The sequence below is a fragment of the Gekko japonicus genome, unplaced genomic scaffold (assembly GCF_001447785.1).
Source record: "Gekko japonicus isolate JY-2015 unplaced genomic scaffold, Gekko_japonicus_V1.1 scaffold75, whole genome shotgun sequence".
NCBI classification, from domain to species: Eukaryota; Metazoa; Chordata; class Lepidosauria; order Squamata; family Gekkonidae; genus Gekko; species Gekko japonicus.
Window position 1 is genome coordinate 1,492,263 of NW_015173124.1, and position 14,378 is coordinate 1,506,640.

Genomic DNA, 14,378 nt, shown 5'->3' on the forward strand with positions numbered 1-14,378 from the left:
CAGGAATGAATGAGGAACGTGTGGAAAAGAGGGAGAGAAATTAAGAGAGGGAAAGATTGTTTTGCCTTGCCTCAACAACATCTTTGCAAGATCTGGCTGAGCTGGGTGCAAGGAAAGGGACTAGGGAGAGAGAAGGATAGATTATTGGAGAAAATGCCTAGATAAAGGTAAAGGTTTCCCTTGCTCGAAAGCCAGTCGAATCCGACTAGGGATGCGGTGCTCATCTCCATTTCCAAGCCGAAGAGCCAGCGCTGTTCAAAGACTTCTCTGTTGTCATGTGGCTGGCATGACTAGACGCCAAACCGCACAGAATGCTGTTACCTTCCCACTGAATTTATCTATTTGCAATTTCTTGCTTTTAAACTGCTAGGTTTGCAGGAGCTGGGACCAGAGACAGGAGCTCACTCCGTCAGGTCGGCAATTACTGTAACAGCTCTCAGCGTCCTGGCTTAGTTGTTGGGTTTAGTAAGCACAACTGTTTTAGTCTTTGAGAAAGGTTAGCTGATCCTAGCATGCTTTGCGCTATGCTGAAACGTCCTTGCGCCCCTAGTGGTTGCAGCCAATACTGCATTTTTAAAAGAAAAACATTTGGCTGGAGGCAGCAGGATGGTGCTGGCTTTGAGGGGCCCCTTCAAAGGGCCCGCTCTAGCTGCGCCCAGGGTGGACCCCCCCCCCGCCCCCTTGGTATGCCACTGTCAATTTCCATACTATAACTTCTCAGTACCTTGCATCTTTGCTTTCACTGTGCACCCCACTTTGTTTATTGTGTTCTTCAGGTATATTCCTCTGCTTGCCAAACCAAACTTTTTATTATCAATTATTCATACTCTTCCTTTTGCTTTGCCTTCACTCTAACAATGGAATTCTTATTGTTGGAACAGAATAAAAGACAGGATTCTGGCAGTTTTAGAAACTACTTTTAAGAAGCACCAGTGTTCCTGTGACATTCACATTCTCTTAGAACACTATATTCATGAAATAAAATCTTTTAATGGACAAACAGAAGCTACCAAAACAAGTACTAAAATGTGACTGCTGTGTAGATTGTGGAGGGGAAAGTAGAGAGGAAAGCACAATAGTGCCTACATGACACCCTCAATGCTATGATACATTATCACTTGGGATAAAAGATCAGATTGAACCTGAACATTATGTCCAACTAGGAGCAAAGACCGTTGTGGAGAAAGACAACGTGCCCTAGCACGGCGCAACAGAGGTGCCCCCAGTCTCCCGATCTCTCCCTCCACGTGACCCCCCAGAGTCGGGGGGCAAGGGAGTGGCTGGGTGACGGGCCAGCCTCCGCCCAGTGAGAGACCAGCCAGCTGCATGTAGTCGGTGGCAGCAGGATCGGGCGCGGCCAGAAGCGGTCCCTGCGCACTGGAGTGGGCAGCGCGGCTGTCGTCCAGGCGCAGGGCAGCTGGGAGCCTGTAGCCGGGCTCAGGTGAGGATGGTGGCATGATCGGGGCAAGCCCCCGTCCCCCCCCCCGCTGGAGCAGCCAGGCCACCCGTCATCAGATCGCACGGAGGCCGAGCGGTGATGCGCGTTCAGGCAAGGGGGGTGGCGGCAGGCTCAGCCCCCGGCCCCCTGGTGGCGCATGCAATCCATCCATCATCGGGCCGCGCACAGCCCGGCTGGCTATGGGCGCTTGGGAGAGGACGGACACAGCGGCTGTTTGGGTGGCAGGGTGAGACACCGCCACGGTGTCTTCAAATTGCGGGGCACGTTTGCCCTGGCACCGCATCTGTGGGCGGGCGTCAGAGACCGCGTTCAGTGGCCAGCGTCCCCGGCGTGAGTGGCGGCTGGCTCAGGCTACGGCTGAGGGAGCGCATCGAGCGTGGCCATGCCAAAGTAGCTCTCTCTTCAAATCGCAGGGCACGTTCACTCCGGTGACACCTCTGTGGGCGGGGGCAATGGGAGTGGCAGCTGCCTCAGCCTATGGCTGAGGGAGCGCATCGAGCGTGGTCACCCCAAATTAGCTTTATAATATAGAGAGAGATATACAGACTAGCATAAGCAACTTACACTGGGCAGCTTTGCCATATTGTAAATATAACACCTCTATCAGGTGGAACATTTCCATGTCACTTGTCAGGAGCTTCACATGGTGAGGAATTTCAAGGGAGTTATTTAAGCAGTCCCTACATGGCTGGTGAAATGTTTAGAACAGTTATCTGTTATGGACATAAGATTACTGGAGTGGATTCAGCCCTGGAATTCTCCACTGAACTCTGCATTAGTTTTGGAAACTGCCCTCAATTTTTCACAAAGAACATAAGAACGTAAGAGAAGCTAATGTTGGATCAGGCCAATGGCCCATCCAGTCCAACACATAGAAGTTTATTAGCAAGCAGAAGCAAGGTTCTTCTGATGCTGGTGTTAACATTCACAAGTTCTTGCTGTTTTCATTTATAAGAAATATGTTTCACACCCTCCTTTCTCTGTCCCTGACAGCTGGCATGAAAGATGATCATGTGCTACCAACATTAAACACAAGTTTTCTGAATCATCTTAGAGTTACCCTGTTCTAGAAAATGCTTTGGTCAACCAAGAGTGACAAAAATAGTTCTGCATCCCCTGGCACTGAGCAATTACTCATTATTTTTAAGCAAATGAAATCTGAAATGAAGCAAAAACAAAGACTGGAAATTACTATTCACTGTGACAAACAAAACTCTTTTAAATAGCATTTAATCTACAGCTATTTACTAATACATCTGTCAAGAAGTTTAAAATGTTCAAAATAAAAGACCAAAATAAATGGACTAAAATGGTATATCATTATGTATGCTAGATTATGCAGGTTTCAACACACTCTTAAAGTTTATTTATACTCTTACACTGACAAACATATCTAATGTAATTTTATTTCAATTATTTCAAAAAAAATATTTCAATTTTAATTCAATTTCTGTCCCACCCTTCCCGCAAGTGGGCTCAGGGAGGGTTACAACATTAGGATAAAACAATATTTACATGTTTGTTGCATTCTGTGCTTCAGACCATTGGTCATGTGAGCTAAATAAATTCATTGATTGACAAAGGATAAAACAATAAAAGAATAAAATCAGATAAACTATAAATTAACCCTTAGACGATGGCGAACACACTACAACACAGCTATTTCAGTGGTGCCCTGATGTTAGACAATAAAGACAGAAGAGCTGGATCCGAAAAGAAACTCCAGATTATGGATATCCTACCTTGGGTAGACCAAGGTGGCTATCATTCTGTGTCCTCAAAAATTGAGGACCATAATATAGATGGTAAAGTAAAGGTAAAGGTTCCCTTGCTTGAAAGCCAGTCAAATCCGACTCTAGGGTTGCGGTGCTCATCTCCGTTTCAAAGCCGAAGAGCCAGCACTGTCCGAAGACATTTCCGTGGTCATGTGGCCGGCATGACTAAACACCAAGGCGCACGGAACACTGTTACCTTCCCACCCAAGTGGTACCTATTTATCTACTTGCAATTTCTTGCTTTCGAACTGCTAGGTTGGCAGGAGCTGGAACTAGAGACGGGAGCTCACTCTGTCTTGCGGCACCCGGGTCTTGAACTGCTGAATTACTGACCTTCCACAGCCTGCAGTTCAGCATCTTAACCACTTGAGCCACCACAGCTCCTCAATATAGATGGTAACAGAGAGGTAATCATCAAGCAGGCTGCAGTACTACTTTATTTGACAATTGTCTAACATCAAGTAAGAAAGAATGCCAAGGTGGTTTGTGACAGTTTTTGAAAACACAGTTTTTTAAATACAAATGCTAGCCTAGGTGTTAGAAACTCTGGCTAAATCTTGGATTGTGGGCTACAGAATTGTTCACTGAATTCTGTAGCATGCTCAGCAGTCTGACAAGGGAGTGCAGCTTGGCTTCTGGAACTAAGTACCACCAGCACCACCAAAATCCAGTAATTCAGCTACAGCAGGGGTCCCCAGACTTTTTTGGTCTGTGGGCATCTTTTGAATTCTCTGTGCAACCACAAAATTGCCACCATGGGAGATGGAGTCAACTACAGAATACTACCATGGGCAGAGAACACACACACACAAACAGGAAGCCCAAGTGCAGGGGACAAAATATATATATATATTTTAAATGCACTGGAAAGGATAAAAGGGAGAATAAAGCCAACACTATGGTGTGAACCATTATTTTAATCTGCAGAACCAATCAGCTCTCCAATGGCCAATCAGAAACCCTGCTGAGCATAAGCCCCACCAGGCCTCAGCCTCTTTGTAAAAACAATTGGTGGGACCCAAGAAAGGTGTTCGCAGATACCATGGCACTTGCCAAGTGTTTTAGAAAGTGGGTGGGGCCTGGTGGGACTTTTGCCCCGCAGGGATTCTGACTGGCCACTGGAAATCTGATTGGCTGTGCAGGTTTTTTAAAATATTGCTTTGGCAGTAGTTGCCACCCCAGCACAAGGATCTTTGAAGGTAAGTTGTGTGCATGCAAGAAAACTTCTTAAACAATATGTTCATGTTAAAAGGTATGATGTTAAACAGAACTTCTGACCTTACGCATGATTTTTTTTTGGTGAGTGTTTGTGTGCGTGTGTGTGTGCTTGCGAGCCTGGAAGTCATGGTGACTTCTGGCGACCCTAAAGGGGTTAGGATGTTTCAGAGAGGTGTCTTTGATATTACCCGCTTTTGTGTCCCAGCCCTGGTATTCTTTAGAGGTCACCCTTCCAAGTACTTGCCAGGGTCAGCCTTGCTTAGCTTCCGAGATCTGATGAAATCGGGCTTGCCTGGGCTATCCAGGTCAGGGCACCCCTGATGTTTTGTGGCTTGCTTTGCCTTCTGCACCAGCCATTTTGTGCTTGTGCCCACCACCCATGTTAGAATTCCAAAAGAGCCCGCAGGCTCAAATAGGTTGGGGACTGATGCACTGGCTGGGAAAAACTTAGTTTCTGAAAGTTAACAATCATGGTCATTTTTACATCTATGGCCGCAGAGATTACCTGTTAATTAACGAGTCTGAGCTATAAAACATTAATCTCCAAGCAGATGTGACGTCTCTAAAGCTAGAACGTTTTTACCAGATATAACGAAGAGACTTGAAGTCAGGCAAGCTAACAGCTGTTTGTCAGCACAGAAAGGCTTACTGCTAAAACAAGAGGAAGGAAGAAACCTATGTAAACTGTTTTTGAAGAACAACTTAGTGCAATGCATTTCTTGGAGTTATTAATGGACAATGTAATTCTCTACCAAACTAATAAAATTGTAACCTCACTCAACTAATCTGTGGGTGTTAAACAGAGTGCAGCAGTGCCAGAAAATAACTTGACAGGATGAACTTTTATTTCAAGTCAGCAGCAAGAGTGACTGATTGGTATCCATGTAAATAAAATGTCAACAAGAATGAACGGATAAGACAGGATCAAGAAGTGAAAACAACAGGTGAACTCAGCAATTTACAAATGTCACAAAGCTAAGTGGTCCTTATAAAGCTGGTCTTCTAAACAAAAGTACACAGCTATTTAATATTCACGAAGTAGATGGCAAGAACCTCAGAAAATGTAAGAACTGTAATAAAACAGACTCTATCATGGTAATACTGAAATAGAAACTTGCATTGGTGCTGCAACACAGAGGCCTCCTGCCAAGAACATAACTCACTGGCCTCCTACCTAAAGCCTCAGCCTTTTGAACATATCTCCTGTTTGGATACAATGCTACCTATTCTTGGGATTTTTTAAAGAGATATTAGTGCCACCATTCCCTTATCAGAAATTTCTCGACTTGTTAACAGTTTGGTTGTTGAAAAACAGCAAACAGCCCCAACTAACTCTACACAACTGTCATACAGTGTCTTTGATTGATGCTCCTATTCTTTCCAACAAAACACTACACATATTTCAATTTTATAAACTCTTTTGAACACTGCTCCCTTTATATCATTACAATACATGCCAAGATCAAGATTTGATTTTTCTAGTTTATTTCAATCATAGTTTTATGGACTTAAAGTAGCTTAGATTAAAGGAAGCTATACAGTCAGCACAGCTGTCTCCAGCTAAAAGGACATTCTATTTAGTATAACAGTTCTGTGATAAAGACAGAACTCTCCCAATTAACATGCTTCCACACAGAACACTATTTTTATTCTTTTCATATGTTTTCCATATTGTTCTCTTAACTAGCACAACACAAGCTGCAACTAACCCTTTGAAATTGCACCCCCTCCCATCAGCACTGTTCACCCCCTCCCAGCTGCACTGTTTAACAAAGAGTCTTGTGGCACCTAAACCACTAACAAATGTATCCTGACCACTCTTCTTCACTGTGAATACCCTAAAACTCATTTTCATTCCCTTCTTATAGAACAGTAGACTACTACTCAGAGTACACTCCACAAGAGAACATGCATCCTTTTTTCCCAAAGAATTCTCTTACAGAAACACCAGCTCTTTAGATGAAATACAAGTTGTGTAAAATTATTAATCTTATTGATCAAACTGTATAGGATTGGATGGTGGGAGACAATGTTTAATTGTGTAATTCAAAGTAAGAATTCCTGATGGTAGTTACAGACATATTCCCAGAGGTAGGGCTACGATGCAGGAGGGTCATATTCTCTTGCCTGGCAAAGGATAGTCAGTGAGTCACTATTCTTGATATCAGCATCAAATTTTATGCAACATGAAACCTATGAATTTTCCTATACTGGCTACAAAAAAGTAGGTTTTCAATGAATATCTATCCTGGATTCGGGGGGGGGGGAGAATCTCTCTAATGTTAAGCTGTATACGTTTGTTCCAATTATTACTCTCTACACACATATAGCAACTGTCTAATTAAACAGAAGAAGTTTTCTAAATACTTCCACTACAGAAGTAAAAATAAATATTCAATATACACAACGAGCCAAAAACTGTATTCATTCAAACTAATAAATGAAAAATTATGCTAGATGTGATACACATTTCAATGGCTTTTACTCACACATAGAGCAGAGCAAAATTCAAGTCCAGTAGCAACATAAAGATCAATGCAGTGTTCCAGAGTATAAGCTTTCATACGTCAAAGCTCACTTTGTCAGACACCATATCTGATGAATTAAACTTTTACCCATGAAAGCCTATACCCTGGAAAACTCCCTTGGTCTTTAAGATGCTCCTACACTTGAATTTTGTTCTACTAGTACAGACTAACGCAGCTACCTCTCTGAAACTATGTAGAGGGGGATGAATTCGTATAAAAACTCTAATATGCAGTCTGTCTCCTATTGTATTCAGTCAAAGAGAGACTTAACTGTCTTTATTGTCAAAAGATATTCCAGCTTTTATCTTTGTTGGCAGCAGAAGGGGCGGGAGGCACCAAGAAACTGATGTGTCTATGTTCCAGTTGTCTTTTCTCATTTCTCTGCTCATATACTTGTTTCATCTGTATGCATTGACTGGAATAGGGTTATTAAATTATGATGTCACTCAACTAGGGATTGCTGGGTTCTTCTGAGAGGCAAAATGACAGGAAAACAGTGCTCACAACACTCTCTTACAGTTCTGGCAGGAAACTAAAACACTGCCTTGGAAAGTAACACTTCAAGTAAGCAAACACAACTAATCAAATTTAAGGAGCCCATGTGAAACCAAGTACAATTACCACAGTGTTCTGATAAATTTGTGAGAGACCACTATTTCAAGGCCATAAAATGTTCTTTGTTATTTTGAGAAGTGAAATGGATGTATGGAAAACAAAACTTTTTTTTCTGAATCATGCTTATTTCTTTACTCTAGATCAGGCACAAGCCAGAGCTCACAAGCAACACGTGGTCCTTTTACAGTTAAAGTGCAGTTAAGTAGCAGATCCCAGGAATGGACAGAGATGATCAACAGGGTTTGGCAGCAAGCCATTGGTAATGCTACCACAGCCATCATAAGATGGTACAAAGGGAAGGGTGGCAGGGAAGACTTCAGCAGAACCCACAGCTGCATCACCAATACCATGGTGACACTGCTCCTGGATGGAAGAGACCTGGATACCTCACGGGGGGGGGGGGGGGTTGGAACAGCATTTAAACCTTTGCAATTAGGCCACTGACTATTGTCTTCCAGGCTTAGAGTACAAAACAGCAGAAACATATAGAAAAAATCCATTCTAACCCAGAAAGAGGCCAAGCAAGAAGGAAGGAAAGTTAGGCCTTTTCCAACTCAAGAGGCCTGGCCCAAAGAGGAACTCTCTGCCATGTTTTTGGTGAATCAAGTAAAAGGCTACAGTCTACTGTGTTAAGTAACAATCATCCCCACTCTAAATTTCTCCTTACCTCCACTGAAGTGGATTGTTGTAGCAGGGACTACCAGGGTTGCTTTGAGGTTGTGGGCTGAGGTAAAACACTAGAGGAGAAGTAGCAAGGGCACAATCAGCACTAAGTGGGATTTTAAGATGCTGCAGACCTGGAGCAGATGTAGGAGAGAACACATGCTGATGGACATCGCTTCCTCGGCAGTGGGAGAGGAAAGGAGAGGAGATTCTGACAAAGTATCACAGTAGAAATAGTCAGTGCTGTTCTGCTTAGTTTTTAAACATACATATACACAGAGAGAGCAGAAAGCATATAACGGATCTAGTCCTCATCAAGTTTATTTATTTATTGTATAAATTAAACTTCTAGACCGTCCTCTCCAGTGCAAACAAAGCTCAGGGTGGTGTACAACAATAAGAAACACATTGTGTTGTCGAACGCTTTTACGGCCAGAGTTCATTAGCTGTTGTAGATTTTCTGGGTTGTATGGCCGTGGTCTTGGCATTGTAGGACCTGACGTTTCGCCAGCTGCTGTGACTGGCATCCTCAGAGGTATAACACAGAAAGATGGAGTACTCTCTTTGTCAAGGTGAGAAAAAAATGGTAGGCAGGTAATTTATATCTACTCAGGAAGGTGATGTAGGGCTGAGTCATTATCTTGTAGGAGTTCGCCAGGCTGTGGACATGCTAATAGAGGAGCTTTCCTGAGGAGGTTCTTTTGTGTATGCATTGTTTCCTGAAGAGGTTTCCCATTTCCTGAGGAGATTCTTTTGGCTGTTCAAATTCTAATCTTATCTGTAGTGCTATTGTCGGATGTGTTTTGTGTTTTTCAGGACAGGAAACCATGCCCTATTTATTTTTAAACTCTCTTCTTTCCTGTTGAAATTGTGTTTATGTTTATGAATTTCAATGGCTTCCCTGTGTAATCTGGAATTCATAAACATAAGCACAATTTCAACAGTTTCACAATTTCTTTCTGCATTATACCTCTGAGGATGCCAGTCACAGCTACTGGCGAAACATCAGGTCCTACAATGCCAAGACCACGGCCATACAACCCGAAAAATCTACAACAGCTAATAAAAAACACATTCATAAATTAATAAACAATTTAAAAGAATAGGAAAATACAACAGTTAAGACATTTCCAGATGGCACTAAAAAGTATGAAGCGTGCCATTGCCTCATGAGGGGGAGGCAAGAAGTAGAGGTGACAGACAAGATGGAAACCATTGCTGCCCTCAATCAAAAGCCTGGCATCTCTGCCTTACAGGCCCTGCAGAACCGCATTAGGTCCCACAGGGCACAGATGTCATTCAGCAGCGAGTTCCACCAGATCACAGCCAGGGCCGAAAAGGCCCTGGCTCTGGTCGAGGACAGCCAGCTGTCTTTTGGGCTCAGGATCACCAGTAAGTTCTTCTCTGCAGAGCGCAATGCTCTTCTGGGGGCTGTACCAGGAAAGGCAGTCCCGAAGATACATGGATCCCAGACTGTTTAGGGCTTTAAAGGTTAATGCTAGAACCTTGAACCTGATCCAGTACTCCACCTGGAGCCAGTGCAACTCACACAGCGCTGGTTGAATATGTGCTGTTCATGGGGTCCCAGTAAGGACCCGTGCCACCACATTCTGGATCAGGTGCAATTTCTGAGTTAATCTCAAGGGTAGCCCTGTGTAGAGTGAGTTACAGTAGTCTACTCTGGAGGTGACCGTTGCATGGATTACTGTGGCTAGGTCGGGGAGAGACAGGAAGGGGGCCAGTTGCCTGACCTGGTGTAGCTGGAAGAATGCCAGTCTGGCAACATTTGTGGTCTGGGCCTCCACTGACAAGGAGGCATACAGAATTACACAGAGGCTTTTGACAGTCAGTGCCTATTAGGGGCACACCATAAGGAGCCAGAAGTTGGCACCCCAATCCTGATTCTCCCACACCCAGCCACAGAACCTTTGTCTTAGCAGGATTCAGTCTCAGCTGGCTCTGTTTCAATCATCCCACCATGGCCCCCAGCCCCTCAGCCAAATTAGTTGGGCTGGTATCCAGCTGGCCGTCCATCAACAGATACAGCTGGGTGTATTCAGTGTACTGCTGACATCCCAGCCCAAAACTTTGCACCAGCTGGGCAAGGGGGCACTTATAGATCTTAAACAACATTGTAGAGAGGATTGCCCCCATAGGGACCCCACACACTAAGGGGTATCTAGTTGACACCCTCTCTCCTAGTGCTACCCTCTGTCTCTGACCTTGGAGAAATGAGGTAAGTCACTTCAAGACTACTCCATAAACTCCTATGTCTACCTACCCAACGAACTCCTACCCCAGAAACTCCTACTTTATGTAGCTATAAAGTTTTTTTAGGATTTGTGTCTGCATTACACTATGTACTGAGGTTACACATGATTGTCAATAACCCTCAATCGATCCAAATGCATTTATGAGTAAACTCTAGATTATGAAAACCTCAAGTGGTTACCTCTTTAAAAATCCAATGGGAATATATGTGTTACTGAAGCAAACTATTCTCCACCTTCATAACAAAATGTTATAGTATGGTAAACTTATAGAGATGAAACACAGTCTTCCAACCTGCATTTGCATGACCTGTAACTGCAAATGTAACTGAGGCTCTCTCGGGACCTTTAAATACTAAGGAAATATTAAGTTTCTCTTCCCTGGAAGTGGATCCCAGTAAATTAGAGTCACAATCTTTTTTTTTAATCTAAAAATGGATTAATGAATACAACTAGCACATTACTCTGAGAAGTTCAAGTAAAGTTCACTTTGCCCTGACACTTAAAGCAATTATCTCAGTAATTCAGCTATATTAAGATGGGACAAGATTCCCTTACCCAAGGAACATAGTTTTAAAATATAAAACATGAAAGTTCAATATGGAATAATTCACTGTATAGCTATGGATACATGTAGACTATTTAAAATTTCCCCATTAAATAAAAGTGCTACAAGAATATGAATTAGGTATTGCATTATCTCTATTATCTCAGCAAAGTACATAAATTAATACTTTTTATGAAAAGCTAAATCAAAGTATGTGTTTCTTAAAACATTCTTTAAATAATACTTGATTTAAGGTTATAGTTGTTGATCCTGATAGATTCACAATATTCTACTAAATCTATTTTCCAAAACAGTCCTTACTGGATCCGTAGCGATGGGGCTCCAAACCGCTCTCTTCTTCGTTTCATCATCTCACTGTGTGAAACACCTGATTTGCTCAAAAAACTGATCTTAAAGCCAAAAAAGTTAGTGCTGCTATAAATGCCAACACCAAACTCTGCATAGCCCAGGCACTAACTAAAGGTGTTATACACTCAGCTGCAGTCCAGATTTATCAAAAGATCATGTTAAAATACAATTTTTAAAGAAAGACTTCTGTGAACTTATTTTTGACATCCAAAAAAGAAAATAAGTTGAAGCTGATGAGCATCGAGAATCACAACTGCGAAGCCAAAGGTACGACTGAATCATTTTGTTATAGAGTCTATATTTCTATTGCTCATGATTGCAACAAAAAAATCACTGACAATCATTTTTCACTTCAACAAGCAACACTTTCAGCAAGCCACAAGAAAAACAGAGTCTGAAAGAGAGAAAAGGCACATGAGCAAAGACTTTGGCAGAAGCCTCACATACCAACAGGAAAGCTCAGATTGCAAAAGTAGTACACAGTCATTGGTCTGACCAAGAAGGCCATGGGCAGCTGCACTTAGTGTTATGGACAGATTCTCAATGTCCCATTTTTGGATGTTAAATGAGGAAAATATGCCATACCTTCTCTCTAACTGTGTTTTTTTATACTTATTGTATTATTATTTGTACAGCACTTATGTATACAAAGCTCTTTTATTGGATTATTTTACAAGACACAAAGTAACTGGGGGGGAAACAGTTTTCTAACCATGTTTTCTTTAATTCTTGATTAATCTAAGACTGAGATAATAAAGAACAAGAGGGCTCAATTGCTAGGGATTTAAAAAGTTGAGGCCATAGATCCCTTTAAAAGGAGAAACATTTGCTTCCTTGAAGAATGAGTCATTCTTTTTGGCTGTCAAATGGCAGTTCTTACTGCTGACTCAAATAACAGCATGATACATCAATATTTTCAATCCAATCATCTGCTAATGTCATGACCTTACACCAGAAAGACAGTGATCCTATGCATATCCAAAGCTATCACCCACAGCATTTCACACAACCAGTCATCTATAGCTAACCCATAAGATTTGGCATTCGCTCTACATCCTAAAATAAGCATTCAAGAATCTGCAACCCCCACTCAATGAGAAGAACATACATATCAACCAAACTAGAAAAAGTATATAGATACAGCCTACTACCAGACAGAGCAAGAGAAAGACACAGCACCCTTACTATTATTTACAGCTCCCGATTAAAACTCTTCCAGAAGCTGTCTAGAGAATTGGGTACCAACCCTGATAAATTACACACACATACAGAGCAAACCTTCAATGGGAGGCCTGTTGTTGCTTAGAAACACAACCCCAACCTGAAATGCTACTCAAACAGCTACCTCAAGAGCTTCTGGGGGCTCATAATGCAGAATACAAATTCTAGAAATAAATGATTGACCAATAAATAGAGAGAAACTCAGGAACCAGGCCTGGTAACACACTCTAATTGGCCTATGCTATAACATGACCAAACATTTGATATACAATCAAGGACTCAATCAGTTGTGTTCTCCAATATGATATACACAGTCACAAACAAGAGACATCTGTTTATGTATTATATAAACACACTAGAGGAAAATGTAACAAGACACTACCTAAAGACATTCAGAAACCAGGAATGTTAACTTCCCAGGACATTCTGTTATTGGTCTCACAGTACAATCGTAAGCAAAACAACATCCGTCATCCATTGAAGTCAATAGGCTTAGGAGAGTGAAGATCTGCACTGTTAACAGTCAACAGACAATACAAGCAGAATTCATTTGGACACCTGAGCACAAGATTGTAAAGTCCAGAATCTACCCTAAAGCTCTAACCCAGGGGTGTCGAACTCATTTGTTATGAGGGCCGGATCTGACATAAATGAGACCTTGTTGGGCCGGGCCATGTGTGTCATAAAATGTAATGCCAGGTAGCGGAGATATAAACATTATAAAGGACACAAACTTTATAAAGGACAGAAATCCGTGCCCCTCCTGGCTCGTTAAAGCGGGCCACGAGGGGTTTCGAGGTGCCCCGCAGGAGATTATCAACAAGTCCCTTGCGGAGGGGCAGTTCCCCGGGGCACTCAAGGAAGCGATGGTCCGCCCACTCTTGAAAAACCCATCTCTGGACCCAGCCGAATTGGCCAACTATTGGCCGGTGTCCAATTTGCCCTATTTGGGTAAACTCAGGGGTCATTTGGAGGGGGACGCGGGGGGACGCCATCCCCCCGGGTGAGGTGCGGGAGGGCGGGGCCTGGAGCTCCCTGCTGGTGCCTGCTGGAGGTCGCCGCCGGCTGTGGGGAGGACACACTTCCGGTGATGTCAGGGGGTGTGGCATATGCTAATGAGTTATGCTAATGAGTCCCCCTAGCTCTTTTTCTACGAAATGACCCCTGGATAAACTTATTGAGAGAGCGGTGGAGACACAGCTACAGGGTTTTCTGGAGGATACTTCAGTCCTAGTTCCTTTCAAGTCTGGCTTTCGTCCGGGTCATGGGACGGAGACAGCACTGGTTGCCCTGACTGACAACCTCTGAAGGCATCTGGATCAAGGCAGTGTAGCGGCACTGTTGTTGCTTGATTTGTCAGCCGCATTTGATACGGTCAACCACCAGTTGCTGGCCCACCGCCTCGCCAACACGGGGATTCAGGGGCTGGCCCTTCAATGGCTTGCCTCTTTTGTTCAAGGTCGGGGACAAAGGGTGGCAATAGGGGATAAGTGGTCCCGGAGGCACCCATTGGAGTGTGGGGTGCCTCAGGGGGCAGTGCTGTCCCCAATGTTGTTTAACATCTACATGCGCCCCCTTGCCCAGATAGCCCGGAGGTCTGGGCTTGGGTGTCATCAATATGCAGATGACACCCAGCTCTATCTGATGCTAGGTGGCTGGTCAAACTCCGACCCAGATGACCTTCAACGGGCACTGCAAGCCGTGGCTGGTTGG

At 43.3% G+C, this 14,378-nt stretch overlaps 1 protein-coding gene across 5 annotated transcripts in view; it reads right to left on the reverse strand.

Moving 5' to 3' along the window:
- Window positions 1-11,602, reverse strand: part of MAST2 (microtubule associated serine/threonine kinase 2) — a 162,574-nt gene extending 150,972 nt beyond the window's left edge. For all 5 annotated transcript variants that reach the window (XM_015421982.1, XM_015421981.1, XM_015421980.1 and 2 more), the window contains exons 1-2: window positions 11,397-11,602; window positions 8,263-8,469 (exon numbers count right to left, since the gene is read on the reverse strand). In XM_015421982.1, the coding sequence (XP_015277468.1) occupies window positions 8,263-8,469; window positions 11,397-11,446 (257 nt within the window). In that variant the 5' untranslated portion in view covers window positions 11,447-11,602. The remainder of the gene's footprint in view (window positions 1-8,262; window positions 8,470-11,396) is intronic.
- Window positions 11,603-14,378: the final 2,776 nt, after the last annotated feature.